The following is a 25,537-nucleotide window of genomic DNA, read 5'->3' on the forward strand; positions in this document are numbered from 1 at the left end:
TAAATGCTAAAGACTTAATTTTGCATTAGTGGTCACTGTTGCAGTCAGCCTACATAAAGCCACACTTAGCAACAGAGAAAGTGGTAGCTCACAGCATTTAACGTTGAGGTAAGGCAAATGCAATGCAATTAAGATGATCACATAGAGAGAGAATGACTAAACTCTGGAGGAGCCACAAGCTTTACTCATCAAGGCTGCAATGCCCAAACATTAGGCACACCCTAAAGGTCACCATAGTGCAATGAAACAACTCTGTTCACTCTGTCAATATCACTGTAAACTGAATAAATTCACCTTAACTTGTTCCAAAGCAAGATCTTACACAAATGTGTGCCCCTCAGCAATTCAGTTTTGAGTTAGTTTGAGTTTGAGTTAGGTAATTCAGTTTAGTAATTCAGTGCCCATTTTTGTTCATCCCCAATGTCCTGTCAAACTATCTGAAATTTAAAATATAAGGTATTCCATGTATTAAAATATTGTAGATATCTAGGTGCTTTACACTTTCAGCAGACAGCAAAGCATCATTCATGATTCTCTTCATCATTGTGGATATAAAATTCTTAATGTTTCATGGTTTTTATGTTTGTTTGTTTTTTTCATGTGGTTTCATCAACTGATTTAACCAGCAGGTTATAAATATGTATGTATATATATATGTTAGAACTATTTCATTTTAAACCTTAAAAGTGTAGTGTTTAACTCAATCAGCATATCTCACTCAGTATACAACAGAATGCTCCAGATTTAATAAATAACAATAGCATTAACAACATTTGTACAGAAATACATGCAGTCCTCATGCTGTCACCACAAAGGCAACCAATACTGTCCATCAGGAGCAATAATAGCATAGTAAAATGTTCTGCTATAATGTTTACCATATGACTTTGCATGAAGTCATATAAAGCCATTAAATGATTGACAGTAATGAGGCATGTTGAACTAATGCGTTCTTCATAAACCTCTTGTGATTGATGTGTACTGAATGTCACACATGTAACAACATCAGCATGAAAGCCAGGATCCAGTATATAGATGTTACTGGGCTGTTATGGAGATCCTTAAGGCTGGCACTCATTGGCTTATGGTAAGGTTGGTATTGCGGTAGAGGTGGGCTGCCTGCAGGCAGAGGGTCACTGTCTCCAGGACTTACGGCTGAGGACGCAGACGCAGGCCACATTGATCCTAATAAGTCTCCAAGCCACAAGGTTCTTGAAGGAAGTCAATGCCCGTACAAAGGTGTGTGAGTTGGTGCAGTACGAGTTCCAGTGTCGCCCGTCGATGCCCAGACAGCCCGAGCCCGCAGGTCTGGCCCCGCTGCAGGTGGTCTCAAAGAAGTACTGCTTTTTCTTAACGTCATTGATGTTGACATCAGGCAACACCAGCACCTCATTACCTGAGATGTCTGTTGCTTTGGTCTTATTCCCCACCCAGAAGCTGACGCTCTCACACACTGAATACACGCCGCGGTGCTGGGGCTGCGACCCTGCTCGCCGCCTTGTCCTGCCCTTTGATCCGTTGTTCTCCGCAGGCTCAGAATCAGGCGGCTGTTCACTGAACAGCACACGGGGTGAGCGGTAGCGTCTTTTGTTGAAGAGTTTAGGATCAACAGTGGGTGTGGGTTGGGTCGTCCTGGTGCCATGCTGCTCCTGGTTGCCGTTCTGTGGGCAGACATCACCCATTCGCAGTGCCAAAGTGTGGCTGCAGAACAGGAGCAGCAGGGCTAGCATGGACCACTGCATGGGCACACTGGGACCTGCATTAAAACATCAACATAACAAACTGAAATGAAAGAACCCAGCACACAGCACATAAATGATAATCAGCACACAATATATATTAAATCAACATTAATTAGTGAATTGTGTCCCCTTATGCTTTATAAAGCAAAAAAAGATTTTAGCAAATAAAAATGGGTAGCATGCATGCATAAACTCTTAACTGGTTACTGTGGTAATGTGGAATATTATGTATTAATACTTTACTTTTTTAAGAGCTATAACATTTTATGAAGTTTATTCTACTATAAAAATCATTTGAACTGGCATAGAACCTTGATGTCTATTGAACGCATTTTAAGAGGTTCTTCACAATTACATAGTTTTTTTTTAAACCAAGCATCCTACTCTTAGGCATTGCTCAAAGAACCTTCTAAAATACCTTTTTTTTTTTAAGTATATAGTTGTGCCCTTGAGTACCGGAGTACACCAGCTCAGCACATGTTTAGGTTTTCCCACTTGATTATACTAATTAGATAAGTAAACAGGCTCTTCCTGAAGTGAAGACGCCATGCAGTGTAGGAAGGTTGTAAACTACTGAATCAGTCCATGACATTTGCAATAACAGAGAATTTAGCTAAAACCCTCAAATGTTTACAGAAACGTGACTAAAAAAAAAAAAACAGGGACATAAAGTGTTACTCAGGAATATTTACACTTCCACAGAACCATAAAGGAGCATTTGATGGGTGTTGGCAGTGAGGTCTGAGTGACGTTGAAGCTCTTTGAAGGTGGGAAAGGCCTTGTACAGGCAGCGACTTTGTTGTGACAGGCCGGCTCAGGAAGTCATGGCTTTTTCTCTTAAAATCTGCATGATAAGACAGTCAAGCTTCCACCGTAATGATGGCATGTCACAGGCCTGTCCTCTGTTATTTCTGCCCATCAAAGCATTGGGTTTGCGTGAATGTTTCTTTGAAAGTTTGTACCTATCATATTTACCTGATCTAAAGGTCAGCACAGGAAGTGTATAGACTGTGTAGAAAGTCAGAGCTGCAAACTGTGTAAAGGTCTTTGCTTGTCATTGCTTGACCTGATTATTAGAAACAGAAGTGAATGGTGGGGTGGGTGTGTTTTTAGTGTGTTTGTACCTGTGAGACGTGCCCAGGTGAACTGTTCTTTCCAGTCTGACCTCAGGGCGAGTGTTGTTGGGTCATTGTGGTCTGAGCATCCACCATCAGCTGATCATCTCCTCCAAGTTTTCTGTTTCAGGCAAATAATACATTTTCAGTCATGATGTACTGTAAAGGCCTGAACAATAAAAAAAAAAATCCAGGATCTGTCTGTACTTATGTATGAACACCCTCTATAGTATCAACTTTATAGGAGTCCACTGGACTCTAGGCTTATTGCAGACTTAATTCAGAATGGTTATAATGACCATTTTCCCATCAATCTACACTTAATCACTCATGCCAAAGTAAAAACAAGATTTGAGATGCTTCTGAAATGTTATACTTTCAAAAGTATCCAGACCCTTTATTTAATACTTTGTACGGGACAAGCCCCTTTGGCAGCAATTACAGCTGCAAGGCTTCTTGGATACGTCTCTACAAGCTTTGCACACCTGGATTTGGGCAGTTTATCCCTTTCTTCACAGCAGAGCCTCTCAGGTTCCATCCAATTGGATGGAAAGTGTGTGAGAACTGCCGTTTTCAGGTCTCTGCACAGATGGTCGATGGGGTTTAAGTCACTCAAGGACATTCAGAGGCTTTAAAGGCCAAAAGCCACTTCAGTGTAATTTTGGCTGTATGCTTTAAATTAGTGGTAGTATTCATTATTATTTTAGGTCAATGCAGTATGGCTACTGAGATATCTTGACACAGACAGAAGGAAATAACACAAGTGTAAGACTATGTAGAGAACTACAATGTCTGCATGGCATCCACTTGAAAGTTTATTAGGTTAATTATTCAGAACACAGGGTTCTGTATCAGCCCTGTTAAACGTATAATTAAAATAACTGTAGTTATGAAAGTAAAAAACAGAAGTGTGGGTCTATTGGATTACGCTCTAGACAAAAACATATGTAAAGTTATGAACATTTCCGGTCAAATGTTTATGAAAGTTAATTATTAATATAATTGAGAAATTTTCTGACGTTATCTGGAGTATCACCCTTGCTACCCTTACTACTAGTAATGCTGTACGTATCACTAGTAGTAAATGTATCATAGTTTCAGAATCACTGTTTTGTTGAAAGGTAAACTCTCACACACTCTGGAGGATGTTTTCTCCAAATGTGTTTCTGTATTTAACTCAATTAATTTGTCTTTTAATCATCACCAGTTTCCTTGTCCCTACCCCTAAGAAGCACTCCAATAGAAAGATTCTGCCACTACCATGTTTCATTCCCAGGCATAGTATTAGCCAGATGATGCACAATGCATAATACTTACTGTTCTGGTTTTGATATGCTTTTTACTCAACAGTAGTATCTATCTTGTCACTCTGCCATAAAGGTCTTTTTTTTTGGAGTGCTGCAGAGATGGTTGTCCATCCAACCATTTCTCACATCTCTAGACAGGCCTTCTATAACCCAGAGTGTCTTTCTAAATTAACCCACTAGTGGAATACTCATGATTGTGCCAATCTTTTTAAATTTAAAAAATTAAGACCACTATTACCTTGGGAGTCTCAAAGCTTGGATATTGTAATATATCCTTTTAAAGTACTATACTATTCTCAATACAGTAAAGTTTACAACAAGAAAAGGGGTCTTAAAACATTTAAATCATCCAAGTATTAATGAATCAAGTGTATTTATTGTTTTTATGTGATTTATAGACCAGTTACAGTTGAACATGTCAGTTCAAAATCTTCCATCAGAGTTAAAGTGAGCTAAGATTTAATCACTGATTACATCACTTTTTTTAAACTGTTAAGTAAGTCCTCATGCACTGACAATCAAAGATGAATGATCATTTAGGATGAGAATATATATTTCCAGTCATGATAGATATGTTTTATTAAATGTTAAAGGACATCAATCAGAATAACTTTTGGTTATGTATTGGTTTGCTGTGGCTATTCGCGTTAAAGATCCAAGTTTTCCCACCCACAGGGCCTGTACTTTTTACATAAATTAACCTTCAAATGTGTATTTCTTTTTGTAAAAAGACCAGTTATACAGTTATACTCTGCACTGTACTATATGTGCTCCAACCTTCACGCAATATTCATCTCTGCAGAAACATTATACGAATTGAACGGGTGCCGAAAACCACATTTATTAATGTCTTTTTTTATAGATTCTAAATGAAGACACCACTGTAGACACTTTTCCTGTTGAAACACTGGCCAGCTGAGTAGTTTGGGTGACTAATGCTCCTGCTATTCGTGCCCCAATAGTGAACCCACTTTTAGAGTCAGTTAGGTATTTTCCTCTTGCCATCTTCATCCAAAATCGAGATCAGCTGGCCTGCCAAACATTTTATACTGAAAGCATCTGCTCTTGTTTCTGAAGTTTCTCTACTTTTTTAGTCAGGTTTTTCTTGTCATTTGTCAGCCTCTTGTACATTGGCCCATTCTTCACGAGGAAACCAAACATGTGAGATGTGAGAATTATGCTACAGAAAAAGTTTTATCTGTGGAAGAAATCCTTAATCCTTTAACTTATATTAATATTTAAGTTACACCTTCTTAAATAATATCTTATTTAAGAAGGTGTTAAATGTACCCAAACCTGATTGTACCTGATTGTACTAATCAGTTATGTTTGTTAAGTAAAATTACCTATAGCTTACTGTGTCTTTCAACAGTATGCTTTTTTAACTTCTCATCTATAAATCATCTGTATCTTTCAAAACACAACATTTTCAGCATATTATAGTTTGACGTGTTTAGATGAATGAAATTATGTAAGTTTGTACAACTGACACTTAAGAATTATTACTTTGTATTTTCGCTTTTTGTCATCTAACATTTTTGGATGTGTATCATAAAGGGGAAAAAACACTATTTTTTATTATTGTGGCAAACAAAAAAAACAAAAATCAAATATTCCTAATCAAAAAAATTCAGATTAGGACATTAAAGGGTTAAACTGTGCTGAGCTTCGTTTTCACAGTTTTTTTTTTTTTTTACTTTAAATGATGCATGATCCAAATAAAACAGAATTGCATTGTAAGTGTAGGAAATCTATACTGGTGGTGCACCTTCTGACCACAAGCCACCAGAGCTTTGCACAGGATTAAATTTGACTACTTCTCCCACCACACAAATAAGCCAAAATCTAACACAAAGCACAGTCTATCCAACTCTTATTGCCCTCCATCCTCACGCACTGCAGTCTACACTGCCCAGACATATACAGGCCGTGCCAGAGTTTGCTTGTCAAACTAATGCCACTCTCGCAGTGTTTGAGCGGCGGTGTTTTTATTCCATTATCCTATTCCATCACTGCACGCCTGCTCTTTCTGTGTATGTGTGGCTTGCCGAGGTGGTCTAGCAAACCCAGAGTTGCTGACCTAGAGCTCATTAGCTGTAATGGAGTCAGTTTAACACATTCCTTCTCGCATGGCCACCAATTGTCCCGGCGACACGTAGAATCCAGAGAGGGAATAATCTGTCTCTAAAAACACCGAGCGCTTTCATATGGTAACAGTTCCCCAGTGGCACATGTTTCAAAGGGTAATGTGAACCCCTCCAGTCGTAGCCACACACACACACAAACACATACTTATCTACCATCATAGGCCTGCAAAAGCCAGTGCCTGCAGTCGAGCTCTGTGTGAGCATTCATGTGTGGAAGAGCTCATGGATGAAGCGTGGCTTTGTGCTGGCTCAGAGCTAGTGGCCCACAGCACCCAACACCAGCCCACATACACCACACTCAACATCACTCATTATAGTGTGAGCACATGGGCCACAATGTGCCGTTTTCCTGCTTCTAGATTCTGTAAGACTGTAGGATTTTACCAAGATCTAAGAACTTATCAGTTGATTATTTTTGATTAGCAGTGTCTAAGCCATGGTGAATAAGGGAATTAAGTATATATATATATATATATATATATATATATATATATATATATATATATATATATATCATGATCATTAAATGATCAGTTATCAAAATCACTGCATATTCTGCTTTAAACAGTCCTTGCAAAAAATAAAGAAGTGATGCAATTGAATATCTGAACTCTCAACTCAAGAGACACGTTTAGTCCTCCAAAGACATTCTTTTATAAATGAGATACACAAAAACATAAACTATCTATAAATTACTGTTAATGTCCGCCATTCTGCTCTTAGCTGCTCTGCCTTGAGCCTTGTTCAAAAAGTCAGGTCACGCCAAAGTACTTCCTGTACCCTGAACAGGATTGAACAGGGTTCACCTGTTGTCTGTTGTAGGTGTAATAGGTGGATACTTGTAAATGCTTTGGTTGAATGGAGTGCATTTAAAACATGTTTTAACAGCTTTAAATATATGCCTAATTATGTAAATTACTATAATGTAGTTTACTTCACATTAATAGATAAACATGCTTTTTAAAATACATAAAATAAAGAATTAGCAATAAAGGCTTACGTTTCATTTACATTTAGAAGTATCATTTTTTTTCCAATTTTTATATGTTTTTTTATTTTATACAACCTGTAACAACACAGTCATTAATCCCTTTTGGAATAAATAACAGTTCTGACATGAATTTGAGAAAGTTACATTAGCAAAGTCTATTTGATCCCATGGTTCAAATAGATATAAGATTTTCTTCTATTTTCTCTATGTAATAATACATATAATAACAACACATTTTACTTACATATTATGCTAGCTATGATCCATATTTAAACACTGTTCCTAAATAAAATATTATCCAAAAAAAGTGTATTAACATAGTTGACATAGTGTTAAGCACATACTGTGAACATCTTAATTGTAAATGACTTTTTGTACAACAGTGTTTTATAACATGGAAAGACGTTATCCATTTTAGTGCAAGACTCTTCAACCCTGTCAGATTAAAGCTTGCAGCATTTTTAAATGTGAAAGGCTTGTTCTGATCACTTTTTTTGCTTCAAAAAGAGTATTTTTTTATGTCATACAATCTTTAAGACAGATCTGGGCCTAGTTTCCCAAAAGTTTAACATGGAGAGATTGTGCTCAGTGTGATGCTCGCTTGACCATCTAAGAATCCTCTTAGTCCTAAAAACCTTTTGGTAAAACCCACCCAAAGGCTTTTTCCTCCGGGCAACATATCCGTCACTCAACTCAACAAAGAGAAAAGTTCATATAGCACTATAATATAATGTCAAATACTGATAAACAGTTTTAAATCATATTGTTTTTTATTGTCATAAAAAGCAATATAAATAATACTATAGAGACATGCTTCTTTTCCCCAACAGAGCAGTAGCTTTCCATAGCCTGCTGTGATATACTGACGCCTGTCTGATTCCTTAGGTGCTGACCATGACAAGAGGAAATGGGTCTGAATTATTACAGCAGTTCAGCTGAAGCACAAGCAGCCTAAAGGGGTTTAAAGCAGCGTGGAGTTCTCCACAAACACCTGTGCCACCGATCTGAGAGCAGACCAGCAGTAAACTACCTACACCTCCGCTGTGGGAAGGGTCGTCATTCAGGAATGTGCAGGACAGCTATCGCTGTAAGACAGACAGGTCAGAGGGGTTGTGTGTCTGTCTGCATGTCTGTGTGTGGTCTGCATTGTTGCAGGACCTCTTAGAGGAGTGGCAACCCTGAGGGCCAAATCTAGATGTTGATTCGGTGTTAGCTGACTATTTTATGTGGCAGGGAGGAAGTGTTGATGCGATTCAAGATTTATAACGTAAGATTGTTCCAGATTGAGCTGCAAAGCCCTGGATGTACTGTATGTTAAGCATTTTGTGCTGTATTTCTGTACGTACAGTCATGTACATGTGTGTAACATTATGAGTATGAGTCCCCCCCAGTCACAAAGAAACAAACGGAAAGGAAAAATGACCAACAGTTCCCTATGTGAATATAAATAAGTACAGTAAATAGAGACTATAAACACTGTTGAAACGTGACACATGACCAGTCAGCAGGAAACCAGTTCAGAAAGCTTTTACTAGGCAGAAACACAGTCAACGGCACTTTACTGATCCAGTGGGAGGTCTAAAAACAGGCTGCAGATATCAGAATGCATTGCTGAGTTAGCGTAGACACTATAACATATTATTTTTCTGATTGCAATTAATAAGGTAATCAATAACCAGTAATAGAATACATTTTGAAAGCAGTTCCCAGCCCTGCAGCAGAAGACATCTCTTTCAAAACAGTGGCCTAATATTACAGCAATGATGTTGAGACATTTCCAGAAACAATAAAACGTAACCGTTCTAATTTTCGCGCGGTGATTAGAGTTTACATCTGAGATTTCCTCTCTGGGAACTCACACATTCCACAATTTCTTCGTATCTCACAAGCCTAATCCCGAACAACTCCCAAACAACCAGCTGTTTGGGATAATCACAGACCTTCCACAGAGACGCAGGATTGTGTCATTCACTTGGGACCAGCAAAGACAGTAAGACTCTGTTCTATGTAAAACTTACTCTAAGGTGGGTTAAATTATCGGACACTTGGGATTCTGGGCAGGAAAACCATCTGTCACATTTATATAACACGATAAATATGAAGAACAAAATGAAACAAAAAAAAGCTTTCATCACTGAGGAATAATAAAAATGTATTTACTGCCTCTGAGTTTATTTAACTGGTTGAAACAATAAGACTTTGATAAGATAACAAGTTTAGGAGCAATAGAACTGCTAAAATAATGTCTCATTTACAGGAAGATAAACCAGTCATAAGAGTTGTGTCTAAATTCAGAAGGAAACATTCCAAGAGCAAATTCACTCCAAATGGACAGATGCTTTAGGCCAAGAGGTTTAAAGGAAAGTGTGCTTCACCTGCCAGCTAGCTTCAGCTTGCTAGGAATCTGGGAACCAAGACAACCTTTTTGCCCCATGGCCGTTGTTTTGAACGAGCAATCTACAAAGGATAATGGTGTGCAATTGAGACCAACTGTTGGGTTTCCCATTTCCCTGACAGGCTTTCTGTTTCTATTAACTAAAGTGTCTAATATGAGTAAAAGCTCTATTACAGTGGTATAACTGTCAAAAGTTAACAGCCATAGATGAGCACTCCTGAAAACAGGACACACATTTGTCAGACTGTCTGGATTCAAAACAGATGTGCTGGATCTTGTATCTAAAATCAGCAAGTACAGGTGGAATTCACAAATCAATATGAATGTCTAAAGCAGAATCTGCGCATGGTAAAAGGTCCTCTATAGAATCTATGTTTGTTTTGTGCGCTTATCCAAGAAGAGTGCTGTTTTAACATGTTTTACTCAGTGTAGTTTACAGAACCCTGCTATGACAGCACCGTTTATGTGCTGCAGATTGGAAATGTGACGGCGTGATGTCCAGAGTTCCTGCTGGGTAGACAAACTCAGTATGAAATGGGTGTAGAGCTCCATATTATAACAGGGTAACACTTTATAATACTGTTCCATAGTTAATAGGTAACTAAGCAGGAACTAAGCAGTAACTAATTAATAGTGCTGCATTAACACCTAAATATTTTCTATTAACTACCAGGGAGTACTGAATAATTACTCAGTAGATAGTACTGAACTAATGATTATAGTAGTTCACTATTAACTCCACAATAATTACTGAGACTTACATATCTCCCAGAGAACTACTTACTAATGATGTGTTCTTTATAATAACTACTTATTAATTACTGCTCAAATCAACATTAATTACTGAAAACCCTTACATCCCACCTGGGGAACTATAGATCTAAATCAGGCATATTTGAGTTAAATGCATAATAATTGAAGGCATATTTGAATTAAGCAAGTGACACCATTTGTAGTAGTGGTAACCTTAATTACCTTACTATCCTCAGTTCCTTCCAAATATTAGCAACATATCGTAAAATACTTCAGTGTGTATTACTCTGCTTAACCATCATTTTTGGAAGAAAAAAACAACATTATAACGTAATATTATTGCATAGAAGACATTGATGAAAGTTCTCCAGAAGGCATCTAAGACTCTAAGAATGACTGTAAGACAGTAATAATGTAACAATCATTGCTTTAATACTAGGTATCAGCCTTATAAAAGTGCATCTTCACCCTTTGCAGTCTCACAGAGATTTATTTAACTGCGCATTATTAGGGTAATTACGGTAATTTCACAGCGGACGCAGCTCTCCTGGTCCTTCGTGTAAATTCTCTGCTGTGCTGCTGCTGGAAGAGGATTAAGAGCGACTCTGCTGCTTTCATATTTCTGTATTTGATTGAACATAAACTAGTAATCAAGATATTGAGATCTTTTCCAGCTTATTTTACCCCCGGATCAGAGGAGGACTCTGTGGGTTGTTAACCAGCTTTAGGATGTGTGTTAGCTAGCTAAGTTAGCTAGGTTATGTGTGTGTTAGTTAACTGGCTAAGTTAGCTAGGTTATGTGTGTGTTAGTTAACTGGCTAAGTTAACTAGGTTATGTGTGTGTTAGTTAACTGGCTAAGTTAACTAGGTTATGTGTGTGTTAGTTAGCTAGTTTAAATGTGTGTTAGTTAGCTAGGTTATGTGTGTGTTAGTTAGCTAGTTTAAATGTGTGTTAGTTAGCTAGGTTATGTGTGTTCGTTTGCTAGCCAAGTTAACTTTTATGTGTGGGTTAGTTAGCTAGGTTATATGTGTGTTAGCAAGTTAAATGTGTGTGTGTCAGTTAGCTAGGTTAAATGTGTGTAAGTTAGCAAGCTAAGTTAGCTAGGGGAAATGTGTGTGTGTTAGCTAGGTTAATTGTGTTAACTAGGTTAAATGTGTCTGTTAGTTAACTAGGTTAAATGTGTGTGTGTTAGTTAGCTAGGTTAAATGTGTGTTATTATTATTATTATTATTATTAATGTATATTTCCCTTTATAATACTGTGACATGATCTGCAGTAATTCCTAAAGAAGAACACAGTAACTCCTCAGTAATTAGTAATTAGTTACCATGTTTCTCACTTTATAATACTGTGGTATGATCTGCAGTAACTCCTAAAGAAGAACACAGTAACTCCTCAGTAATTAGTAATTAGTTACCATGTTTCTCACTTTATAATACTGTGGTATGATCTACAGTAACTCCTAAAGAAGAACACAGTAACTGCTCAGTCATTAGTAATGGGTTACCATGTGCTGCTGTTAACTCCCGAAAAAAGAAGACAGGGACCCCTTATTAATTATCTATGAAGAACACAGGGATGCCTAGTTCGTTATCTAACACAAATATTTATTCATTTAAACATGATTTCCCCCAGAATAAGGATGTTGGACACAGCCTAGAGTAAAGCTGTATGTGAGCCATCACTTCTACTGAGCACATCTCCAGGAGGACTGAAGAAGAGCACAGGTTTAGAATAAACACCTGTAACACACTGACAGAATATTACAAAAATGGGGGTTAAGCAGACTACTGCACATTTGGAAGATATTGAGCATTCTAAGGTAAGTAAAGTTAATATATGATAAGTGGTGTCACCGACTTTAATATCACCACTGATAGAATAACCTGCAGCATCAGATAAACACACTGATAGAGGCTAGCGGTCCGGCGCTGTGGAATTACCGTAATTACCCTAATAATGCGCACTAAAAGTCTGTGAGACTGCAAGGCTAAAGATGAACGTTTATAAGGTTGGTGCTGAAAATTAAAGCAGTGACCATTAAAACTAAATTGAGTGCAGTCAGTCTTAGAGTCTTCTGGAGAACATAAATAATGTCTACTATGTAATAATATTACGTTATTTTTTATAATTTTTTTTCTTTTAAAAATGGGGTTTAAGCAGATTACGACACACTGCAGTATTTTACTATATGTTGCTAATATTCGGAAGATAATGATGATAATAAGGTAATTAAGGTTACTACTACTACAAATGGTGTCACTCAAATATGCCTTTAATATCACCACTGATAGAATAATTTTTGTGTAGACTGATTTAGATCTATAGTTCCCCAGGTGGCATGTAAGGGTTTTCAGTAATTAATGTTGATTTGAGCAGTAATTAATAAGTAGTTATTATAAAGAACACATCAGTAGTAAGTAGTTCTCTGGGAGATATGTAAGTCTCAGTAATTATTGTGAAGTTAATAGTGAACTACTATAATCATTAGTTCAGTACTATCTACTGAGTAATTATTCAGTACTCCCTGGTAGTTAATAGAAAATATTTAGGTGTTAATGCAGCACTATTAATTAGTTACTGCTTAGTTACCTATTAACTATGGAACAGTATTATAAAGTGTTACCTATAACAGTCACGCACACCCTCCTGCAGATTTCCCCTCTGGTTCCAAGTGATGTAGACAATAATAAAATACTGTATAACTGTATAACAGTAACACTGCATAAGTCCTTGATAAGAATGCTCAAAGCCATTTGTGTTTGAAAGCATGTATTTATCAGTGCCAAAAAACGAGTCTGCCAGATACAAAATTCCTGATTGCTACTTTAAACCCTTTTCTTATTCTGTACATAAACAAATCTATTAGCAATACATCTCAAAGCCTCCTCTCAGAGCCGCAAACAAGCAGCGAAAGTCGATAGCCTTGGCTTAGACTTCACTAAACATCACTGCACAACATTTAGTGCCCAGTTTTTTTATATTCAACATAACAAATGTGGCAAATGTAATGGCTTGGGCATCCATCCAGTAAATACTTAGTAAGGCCCAAGTTTGGCAGATATTATAGCTTCCAAATGTTTCCTGCCTTCTGAAAAAATGCATCGTTTATACGACTAAAAGGTTGCGTCAACTTCTTTTCCCTGTGCTTCTTTTTTTTTAGTTCACAGGAAAAAAATACACTTTCACTTGAGATTGTATTTTTCTGTACACCTATTTGTAACAACTCACAGCAATGCATTATGAAATAACCTCCCTGTGAGTTCAAATGAACTCATTTTGAGTATATGTGTGTGACTATCGAATAAACTTAAGTAGCACTTCTCAGGGAGTTTATCTTTTAGGACTTTCTGGGAGTTAAAACTAAACTTTAATTTTAATGTGAATGCCTTTGCAGCTTAAAAAATACTTATTAAGTAAATTTTTTATTCTAATCCAGAAATTCACACTTTGCAGTAAATAAAATGTTAACAAAATGTAACATGTTCTTATGGTCAACACTGTGACCCGACAGACAAACATTACATAAAATATAACTGAATACCCAAAGGAAGGTAGACCCTGGTAGGCAAGACTGCACACTGATGGTGAATAAAAGTTGGGGGACATGCCCATCTTTCAAAAAAAAGATGCAAGAAGCCATCAGAAAAATGTACTTTTTGCTAAGAAATATTGGAAATTTTAAATATAGGAATTCCAGTTGAGCTGAATAAAAAAATCTGAACTCTTAATTCTCAAACTCTTTTCACACATTCAGAAACACACACTCCAGATTATTGAAAATGCTCTTGTTACTGACTGCCCACCTCTCCGACCCAACACCAATGGATGTTGTACCCTCAGGCCCTTCTGTCTCCTTTCAGGCCAGACTGGAAGTTTCTGGAAGTCAGCCTTCCCTATCACCCACCACAGATCAGCTGCCCAATAAATAAACTATAAAGTTTGAAGATCCTGTTTTGTGAGAGCAGTAAGAGGTTTGCAGAAAGCTGTCTGGCTTAACTAAAGAAACTGACATTGAATCAGAACAGTTAGCCAGTGACTTTACAAGCAAGACTGAAAAAAAATCCGGATCCCAGTAAAAGAAGGAAACGACATTAAGAATAGGTGAGTGTAAACTATTACGTAGCTCAGGAATAAACAGACCTTTTCATTCTCAGAGGCTTAAAAACATGTCTGTCTATGGCTAAGGACCAGGACTCTTTCCAAGGAAGGTACACTGTAAACTCTACTCACTACTCTGACGCAATCAGGACAGTTTCATTAGCTGTCTCAGTATGTACCCAAATCTCTTTTGATGCATATTTGAGGCTGATATATAAGCTGATGTTCTGGTCAGAAATGAAGGGTATACTGCTGACTTAAAGCAGCACTAGGTAGGATTTTCTTGATTTTTTATATTTTTAAAGAAGTAAAATTACAGCTTGAACCTCACTGCAGCGCTGCATTGAGGTGTAATAGGAGGAACAGCGGTGCTCTCGTGTCTGTGCCGGAGCTCCTCTGAGCTCAAACCAGACTCTGTAAGTTTTCTGAGGCGACCGCGACCAGCGCTCACGAGAACTGCGACCTGCTTTCCAACCTTTAGTTCTAACAGTTCTACAAGGACTACTGGTTCATTCTTTACAAACTAACATACAGACACTCTGACAGAAGCTGGAAAGAGACCAAATATGTCTGTGAAAGCCAGAAAACAAGAAAGAGAAACTAATCCGCCTGAAACATTTATTACACTCTACAACTGTAGGGGGAGCCTGCGAGCACCAAATCTCAATCCTACCTAGTGGAGCTTTAAAAGCATCTGTTGCGAGATCTATATCTTTGGAGAAATAAACGATAAAAGATTTCATCTAAACTTCATATTATACAGCTATATTTGGACTGGGCTTAATCCATGTAGTTTCTCAGCATTGTCGAAGGTCTAATAACATATTATCATATAATGTTGTTATCATATAATGAGAAAAGCACCAAAATCTAAATCTCAGATTGGACAGTGTTTGCCTGTATCACATCTTTCAAGTTCCATGAGCTGATTTTGAACTCACTGTGTCAAATATCACCTTCAGCACGAAGTGGAGTGTTTGAGTCGGCAGCAAAGGAATGTATCCTCAGCTTTGCTCAATTTCAGCATAAGCCTCCGGAGGGGTTACAAAAAGAGCCAAGTGTTTTAGGGCTTAGCTGCCTACAATCAAGTTGCCATAGAACACCATTCGCAAAAACACTCAGCTTCAGGCTGTGCAGTTAGTAGTTGTGAGGAGGGTCCCTGCCCCTGTTGTTTTCTTCATACTGCAGTTCGTCCCAGATGTTCAGATTTACATTACGCTTCATGGCAGCTGTATACAACTGTCTTCGGCTCCTCTAAATATTGAAATTAGGTGCAAAGTTTAGATGACATGCATAAATCCTCCCTGCAGGAAGCACAGGAGATTGCTCATCCACAAGTAAAATAAACACGACTTAAAGCAAGTGATATGCACGTGTTTCTCTGCCACACACTATTTCACATGCACGGATGATGTGCACACAAATAGAAGAGAAATGCGTTGGAATATAACGCTGTCAGTATAGATGTAAGCAAAGTCTACCTGAAACAAAACATGTTGGGCCTATTAAATGAAGATGGATGGTAAATACCAATTACAGTGCACGTAGTAGTGAACTTAGCATAGAACACAGTTTCACAATTGCCTTAATTAAACTTGAAACTAGTTTTTTTTTTAATATTGCTTTTCATAATAATTGTACTTCAAATGTTAGGTTAATGGGAATGAATTAATTTGTATTATCAATTAGTTTAGGTTTTTATTTCACCTGCTAAACAACTAAAACACTGATTTGAAATAGCCATAGAAAATAAAATATAACTTTTTTCATGTTAGTTTAATTAGAGTTCACAGTAAGTAAGAGTAAGGAAACATTGAACATCTTTAAATGAATCATGACTCATGAATCATGAATGTTTTATTCTAGTTCTATTATTTACAGAATATTTAAATAATGAACTAGTCAAAGTATGCATAACATTTTGCACTGTATGCTCATTACAAATCAAATAAAGCAATTCAAGCCCATTCTAATAAATGTCTACACAACACAAAATATACTAGGACTGCCAGGCAGATGGCATATGGTAGCAATCCATTCAAAGCTCTCCAAGCATGCCCTCAGAAAACATTATGCTCATCAATTTTTGAAGATACTCATTGTATTAGATACTGAAACCAGGGGAAACTATGAACAGTGTCACAGAATGTAGGCGAAAGAGAATGCTGGCTATGGTTCAAGTCTTAGATAAAGGCTTCACATAATACATTCCAACAGTTTATAGAAGAATGGAAAAAGGACGTGTGAGAGAGTTTCTCATGGGTAAACACCTGCGTATCTTGCACTTATTTCAGAGGGAAAATTGTAAATATTCTACAGTGTTTACATCAGAAATCAGATTTAGTGCTGCACGGAGACTTGATGCATACATTTAGGGTGGCATTTATCAGACTGCTTTAAAATTGAAGCCACGTGTTAACACACTTTTTCTGTGCTGTGGCTGGTGTCTTCAAAGGGAACATGAGACAGGGTTTACTCTACTCCGCTACACCCGACCGCATCAATATCTCGCAACAGTGCACATGAGTCCAATTTGGCATGAGCTCCCCAATTTGTCTTTTGGTAAACACGCAATTTTTTTTTAACCCTTCAATCCTACCGACAAAGGTTTCACTTCAGCCACCTCTTTAAGAGCATTACGACATTGCCAGTCCAGCTGTTAATTTCTATTTAGTCTGGACCTGATAATTGACTCTCAGTCCTCAGCACAGAGTGTTTATTTTTATAGTGCTGCTCCTGGGCCACACATTTCTTTTCTCCTGTTTCTTCTGTTTTTCTTCAGGTAATCCCAGCTCGGCAGGGGGAAGCCCTGAGGTCGACACAGTGAACCCCCTCAAGACTGTTGTGGTAACTCCTCTAAAAAAGGGCAAGGAGGATTAGTGAAACAAAAGGATGTGTGCTCGGGTGTTACTACATAATGATTTAGGTGAGTCATGGTGAGTATAATTCTTGATTTTCCAGCCAGAGAGTGCATTAACTAAAGGAAAGGTTGAAATCAAGTGATCTAAGTCAGAAACTTACAGTATCTGTTGCTCTAAACAAAATCAAATCTGTATTGCCCAGGAAAATATTTTATAATTTGATAATCCCTAAACAAATACCTTTGTTACTACACAATTCTATTCTAAACTATTGTTCAACAGACGTCAAATCATTGGGATTCTACCCCAATCTCTGAAATGACATGATCTTTGGTATAAAGCTTTAATGAAATGTTAGTTACAGTTCTGAAAAAGCTAAAAAAAAGTGGTGTTCACAAGTCAATTCGTGAACTGTCTAAACGTCTGGAGAACATCAGAACTGTTGTGTTTGACCTGTATACCACCAAGATAAGCAGAGAGATCACCTAAACTAAACATCAGGTCAAACATTCAGATACACAGGATAGCAGAAGTTAAGTATACAAACAGCAAATAACTGCTCAGCTACACAGCCTTACAGTTGTTTCCCTCATATATCACATTCCATGTAAAAAAAACTAGACACCTAGATATTCAAAAGCCGCGCAAAAGGGCCGTGTTAGCATGTCAACATGTCAAATAATGTCAGGAGCTCCTCTCCATTGCTGGCATGTGTGCACCAGGCATGTAATGAGATGTAATGACTGGTATTCATAAATGAGTAATGAGTGACTGAGGAGTAACTGAGACGGACCTGATCGTGATCACGTTATAATGCAGAGTGATGATAACCAGCATTGTGATGACAGTCTGTCTGGAGTTTGATCATATTAGGCATAAGAGCTGCGGATTTGTCTTGGTGCCAATCTCACATCCTCAATGCTGTATAACTGCAGGTAACACGAGTCGTATGCATACCTTTCTGTGTATGTGTGTGTATGTGTGTATGTGTGTGTGTTTGACTGTGTGTCTGCTGTAGTTTGAATCACAATTGTAACCTGATGAGCCTGAAGTTTGAAGGAGAGGGAGACATTCTAACCCCCAACCCTCAATGGGACAAATGAGACTGGTGAAGTCTGTGGACCCGGTTGCCCCTGCAGGCTTTTTCATAGATTCACACAACCGCAATCATAGAGAGACAAACTAGCTCTTCAAAAAAATGGAAGAAGATTATTTATGTAAATAAATAATAATTTAATTTAAATACAATTATGTAAAGTTATGCAAAACCAAACCTAACAGCTAACATATAGAATCTATAATGAGAGTAAACTCTTCCATATTTACAAAGTAACTAGAACATATCACAAGGACCACACACTCAATTTTACAAGAGCTGCTTAAATGGCTTTGGGCATTCAAATCAAAAGAGAAAATCTCAGAAAAGTCAGTTTAATAAGTACAGAGCATATGAGAAGGCAATTCAAGCTTTATAAATTTGTCCAGTTCTTTACACTCTCATATTTTATGTTATGATATCCATAGCTCCCAAAAATGTTTTTTACTATAACATAATTTCATCTATCTAAAAAACTTTTTTGGCAAATGTTTGTAAAATAAACAAACAAACAAAAAATCTAAGATAATACACAAACAAAAGGCTTGCAGACTTTCAATATATAGCTTGTTTAGAGCTCTATAACAGCCAATGCAGAATGAAAGTGTAGTGTAGAAAAAAGTGTCTCAAACCTCAAATGTTCTTAGTGTTCTTATTTCTTCCAGTGATCCTTGCCAGTGCCTTTTCTGTCACCTCCCTGAATTCTGAAATGAGCTGATGTTATTCCAAGTTCCAGAATAAGCTCCAGAATAACCTTATTCTGCCCAAAGATCACAAATTCCAAATTTGGAGAAGCCAAATCCTTCTGTCATCCAATGCAGCACAACTCTGTAATAGCTGTTGAGAAATAGATTCCTACAAACTTAGAGCAATGGGTCCCTATCTCAGTGCCTCTGCAGGAGAGAGCTAGCCCCAGGTCCTAGTGCCTGACCTGTTTACTATCCTCATGATCTCATTGGCAGAAGACCATCTGCTAAATATGACATCTGCAGTAAACTCTAAATTGCAATAAAATAATCCAAAGATACTGCAAACTGATTAAAGGACTAAATATAAAATATTGGATTATTTTATATTAGGATATTTGAACAGTTTGGAAGTAGAGTGCAGCACATCTAAAACAGTAGCTTGTTTTATGGTCTGTGGTCTTTGTTTTGGGGGCTGTTGATGGGAAGCCGTAAACAGTGCAGATGTTGGTCTCTTAAAATAGTCAGCTCAAGAACGCAATGACAAACATCAATTACTGGCATTCCACACAGTGACACCTGTAGTGACAAGTCCTGTCGCCATGTGGCACACAGGTCTTATGACCTTCAAAGAACATACAGCAATCAGCTGTAACATTAAAAACCCTGTACAGTATTGTGTAAGTCATTATTGTGCCACTAAAACAATTCTGACCGATCAAGGTTTGGACTCCTCAAGACTTTTGAGGGTATCTTGTATTATGTGGCAACAAGGCTTTATCTGCAGGCCCCAGGGGTGTCAGGGGTGTTCAAAGTCCGGCCCTTAAATAAATAATTTAATTCATTGTCCCTCTACATCACTTTTAATATTATATTAGCAACTTTCAGTTTTTCCTTTTACTTGTCAGTGGCAGTTGTACGGTATTACTGTTTTAAAGAATTTACCTAAAATAACAAACATTTTGTTTCTCTGACTGGACTGCACATCAATATAAAATACAGCATTTTGCGATGCAGCAAAATAAATACATTTGAATTCAATTGAATTCCAGTTATTCCAGTTATTAACTTAAACTCAATGGTTAATAAATTTAAAACATATCTGCCTTAAGTTCTGTAAGTAAGGTGGGTGATATTGTTAAAAAATAAAATCTCAGTCTTTTCCATTATTATTTACATTTTTAGTTCTTACATGACGACTAAAAAAAGACAGTTTTAGAGCTATAAAATATTCAAACTATTGTTTCTTTTACATATTTTTTTCATGAGAGTCAAAACTTTGCAAGCACAAAACCTGTAGGAAACCAAAATAAAAAAACAAAATTTTACATAAACTATTTAATATTTTTTAAAGAACAAAATGCAGCTTCCTTCAGCCTTCAGCAGTTTTATACTGCACAAAAATAACCTCCTTATGTTTCATATTTTTTATGGAAGGTGAAAAATATAAAAATAACTGCCACATAAAAAAGTTCTTTACAGGTTTCTTTACAGAAGCACAAGCCTATATACTGAGATTCCCTCTGGAAACTTCTATATATATATAAAGATTTACAATCTCAATTATCCCATTTTAAATCACATTAAAACAGTAATTAAATTAATCTACATATGTTAGAGAAATGCTCTGACTCAACTGTTTACGTAAAGACCACTGTAGGCCGCACTGTGTTCTGATGCACATTAAGCTGACAGAGAGGTCATTGGCAAGCCACTCTAAACTTGTGAAGATTTGATTATTGATTCTTGGTTGTAGTTGATGTACTACTGGCAGAGGATATACGGTGAAAGTCCTGGGTTAATCAGAATTTGTTTTTAGTCTTGTCACTCTGTTCACACTCAAAAGACCTCGCATAGATTACATAAGCACAGGAAGTATGTGAACCTAGTGCCAATTAAAGCGGCTTCTGAGGTCATGCGCTATTGAAATCATGTGTGTCAATACTGCACAGATCTCTGAAGAATGTGAAGTTTTAGAGGAGATTCTGGAAAAGGATTTCTAATTCTCAGTAGCATCCTGAGGCAAATCCAGAAACCACATCAAAGGAACAGAATTTATTATATCAGACTCCATAAGTTTTATCAACATGAGCTGATTCTGCACTGCAGAGATAAGCTCTAGTTTAGGAATGTGTCTTTAAGTTCCAGTGGCATCTGAGAACATCAATGGTGGAAGGAAGGTAGGGTATCCATCAATGTAAATAATAGTCTGCTTTTCCATAAATAAAGCTGAGCCTAATTCCTAATTCTAAATGTAAGGAAATGTTTGCACACACTACAAAACATTAAATTACAAAATATAAAATGTATAAAATGCCACCAAATACCAAATATCCCTTTAAAAAAACAAATATCTAATATCTAATATCTAAACTTTCAGTCTCTGCTGCATTAGTTTCTATGACAAATGTAGAATCGTCTTGATGATGAAAGATAATTAACGCTGGCAAATTCACATTCCTAAAGTATGAAACCATATTTGTGCTGGGCGGCAACCAAACATAACTATTCTAGAATGATGCGTTATTACAGCCAATTTGTTTGATAAATATCAAAGTGTCACAAAGACAAATATATGTTTTTTTTTATTTTTTTATCCAAATAAGCAGAATGTCCTGTGCTGAAGCAGAAACATTTTCAACTCTAAATAGTACATACCACTGAATGTTTTCAACTGAATGTTCTACAGTTCATGCCAGTATCAACTTATATCAGGAACATAAAGAGATAACAAGATGCTTGTCTTATTAAATACTGTGTGAAAAATGTATATTATATTTGCACATCGCCACTGTCAGGCAAAACCTTTGTAAATCAATATGTGTAGTTTTTCCTTTTTAATTCCTAGTTTTAATCTGAAATTGTTCTTTATATTGTGTCCAAACCACATAATAAATGGACCACACCAAATGTCTTTTTACACTGATTTCCACTGAAAGTTAAGAAGTTTTTTTATTCTTCTGTAAAGTTGTCATTTCGGAGATACAAGGTTATTGTGTGACAGTGATAATATGTTGAAGACCCAGTGCTTGAAGCCACAAGGACTCTCCTAAGGGACGTGCCTGAATGACTTTTATATAAGCGTGTAAAATTGGAAGAAACGGAGGAGAATCGGGTTCCAGGTGTCTATAGACCAGCGATAGTAAGAGCAAAGAATGACTGGCATGTATTTGAAACATCTTCTCACCTTTCCTAGGGCCAGAGTTTAAATTACTTTTGAGTCTCCACAGGTGGTAGTGTTTTAAAAAGTGTTATAATCAGTTCCCAGGCTCCATTTTCAACTTTTTTTTCTTTGAGTCTGTCTTTACTTATATGTTCTCCCATGCTAAGGATCTGGATGAAGAAGGAGAGACAGTACGTAGGTGGAAGGCACATCTGGTGCTGAGGCTATATAACTGCTGTAAAAGGAACATCTGAAAGATGTGTGAGTGCACTCTTTTCTGTTACACATATGTATGTATACATCTGTAGTGTGTCGTTCAGGATACATGTTCTCATTAATTTTGATGCTATGATGTGATTCCCAATTAAACAAGCTTTCAAGACTCCAGGTCATTAGGGCTTTCTAAATACAGACATCCTTTGATCACACAATCTGGTTTTACAAAGTCAAATTAACTGAATGTAATGATCTGTGTTATGATTAAGCCTTTTGTCTTCAGAGACAGATGTTTTATAAAAAAAGTTTCAGGAGTTTCAGGAGTTCTGATCAGGTATTTGATTTGTCTTGCGTAACTGAGTGAGTGTTTTTTTTGTTTTGTTTTTTTTTTCAGATTCCAAATGTTTCTTTTCATTCCTCACTGATTTTGGTATGTGGTCTCCTACTAGTTTCCCAATGATCATACTGAGCTAAAAAGAATAACATTTGAGGAATTGGATAGATTCAAGCATAACCCCTGGAGGCATCATTCCAATAAGCAGACAATAACAGTAAGTTCACTTTCCATTGCATAGCCCATCTGCTGTCAGTGGTCAGTCTGCACTACAGTTGTGAACATTTCCAGTCCGTTTCTGTGTGTATGAGCTGTTGTTAGTGTTTGCTAATTAGAAGTGAAAATCTCCTGGAGTGCTTACAAGTTTCTGCAAGTATGATTTTCAAAGTCATTAGATGTAAAACAGCCTTGACTCCCACTTTTACTAGTAGCACAGTCTCTAGGCTTTGATTCATTTTGTCAGTTTGCTTGTAAAACACATTTTAAGGACCTCTAAAGAACAGCCCAAAGGTTTTAGTGAGTTTTCAGCACTGCACCATTGTCATACAGCCTCCTATCCATCATGACTGGCAGGTGCCTTTGGACACACAGCAGGGAAACAGGTAACCGGAGAGGGAACATAACTCAAGCAGAGACAAAACGCTTTTCATTGAAGAGAGTGAGGTCAGATGGACGGGCATGGCTCAGATGCAACCCCTAGCCCACAGCAGTCACTCTGAATGCACATCTGAGGTGATGCAATGACTGATTTCAGTCAAACAACTCTTACAAGGATGAAATATTTCACATCCAATGCCTACACATACAAAGCATTGCTAGAACTAAAAACTGGATGCAAACTGGTGCATAGTGACGGTCTGTTTTAAAATATTTTAGCAGATCTAACATCTTGTTAGCGCTGTCAGTGTTATCAACTGTGTGTGAATGTGTCTACACATTAATGCATGTAAGTAATTTAAAAATGCTAACATATTGTTTTTTTTTTATAAAAATTAATAATAATAAGTTTGATTCCCATTATTCACTGTTTTTACAGCTCCTGCTGTATTTTATTTAGCAATTTTATTTAGTGATGTAACACAAGTGTAGAGTTCATAAGGTAGATTACTATTTATTTTTTCTAAAATATAGATTGAATCTTATAACTAACACTCACTACCCCTGCCTATATCACACTTTATTACTACTGTTTTAATCTCTCTTCCAAAAATACAGTGAAGTGCTAAAATGAAAAGTCTTTTGTTAATCGTTAATTTAAATATTGTTCATGAGATGAACAATGGATTTTGTTGGGACAGTTATGTTTTAACTTAATCAGTACAGTTAAACTGTATTTTATTGTTTTATTTATATTTAAATATCCATGAATACTATATATGCTTTATAATATAATATATAATCAATAAAGTAAATTAAAGCACACAGAGAGTGTTTACCAGTATTTATTATGTTGCTTGTTTATTTGTTTGTTTGTTTCATAACCTTAACCCAATAAATCATTTAAATTATGGGTTGGGGTCATTAATTCCATATAAAATGTAAACACTGTTCAACACGGTTATTTTGCATTGTTTTTGAGATGTTTTAAAAACACAGTACGAACAGCTTGTTTAATTCTAATGAATAAAGAGAAAAGGTTGAAGAATATAGCTGTTTATATATGTTTCTATATGTTTTATGATACATACCCATAAACAGGCTTAAGGCATAAAAATGAAATGTGGAATGTGGGCCCTTTAATTTTCATTTATTTATTTTCACACCCAAGAAAATAGAAAATGTAATATTTATATTAGTACAGCCCCCTAAAAGCAGTTTTTCTCTGAGCATCGTAGTGGTTTATCTATGACCGACATATCCAGGATTTGAGGAGACGTGGCAGCAAAAAAGCAAAGCTTTTACTCTCCTCTGTAAGCTAGTTAATGTGATCAGGAGAAAGTCAGGAGAAAGTCAGGCCTTCTGCAAGCCTGGCTTGATTACTGACACACACTGCTGTAAGTACAACCAGACTTCAGAATGGACACAGCCTGTTTGCACTTACCCGTCTCAGATGAAAAGAATTATGTGATCATTTCCAGACAGGTCTTCACTCAAAAAGAAGCAATTCCTGAATTCCAAATGTATTTATCTGTTTGCTATGATAGAAAGGGGAAATTCTTTTGCTGTTAGTGTTTTTATACAATGATGAATTCAGTTGGACTTCAGCTCTAACATGAAAGGACCTTGAAGGTAGTGATAAATAACTCAGCTTTCAAACACTACAGTAGCCTACAGTCCACCAGGTTAAGGGGAAGCAATCAGTCACCAAGCAAACCCTGTGATCAGGGAACAGCCAGGTTTATAGAACACAACACAAAGGAAGAGCTAACTAGATTTGTCACTCATTTTTCACTCAGATCAGTTTCACACTCAAGGCTGATTATGATATTATTTAGAAATGAAAACGATTGCTTTTCTTTAAGGCCGTCCTGGAGGTCTCTTATGGGAGTAACTATCAAAAAGCAGATCCACTTTTGACACATATGGATCTACTCAGTATTCCACAAGGACATTTTTTCTGCATTAAAGCCCCTTTTCGTCAGGCTGGACTTGGACCCAAGTGTTGTGTATGGTTCTGCTAGAAGTTCTT

General features: G+C 36.8%; 1 protein-coding gene across 1 annotated transcript; it reads right to left on the reverse strand.

Annotated features, from left to right (window-relative positions):
• Positions 1-718: 718 nt before the first annotated feature.
• On the reverse strand, positions 719-19,366 carry ngfb (nerve growth factor b (beta polypeptide)). Its single transcript, XM_007253342.4, has 3 exons — positions 19,142-19,366; positions 2,867-2,978; positions 719-1,756 (listed from the first exon to the last, which is right to left on the reverse strand). The coding sequence occupies exon 3, from the start codon at positions 1,740-1,742 to the stop codon at positions 1,134-1,136; it is 609 nt and encodes a 202-aa protein (XP_007253404.1). The 5' UTR covers positions 1,743-1,756; positions 2,867-2,978; positions 19,142-19,366; the 3' UTR covers positions 719-1,133.
• Between the last annotated feature and the right edge of the window lie 6,171 nt (positions 19,367-25,537).

The sequence above is a fragment of the Astyanax mexicanus genome, chromosome 5, assembly GCF_023375975.1.
Source record: "Astyanax mexicanus isolate ESR-SI-001 chromosome 5, AstMex3_surface, whole genome shotgun sequence".
NCBI lineage: Eukaryota > Metazoa > Chordata > Actinopteri > Characiformes > Acestrorhamphidae > Astyanax > Astyanax mexicanus.

Bases quoted from the DNA above. Each gene is read 5' to 3' on its own strand.
- ngfb (XM_007253342.4), bottom strand. From the start codon at position 1,742: ATGCAGTGGTCCATGCTAGCCCTGCTGCTCCTGTTCTGCAGCCACACT.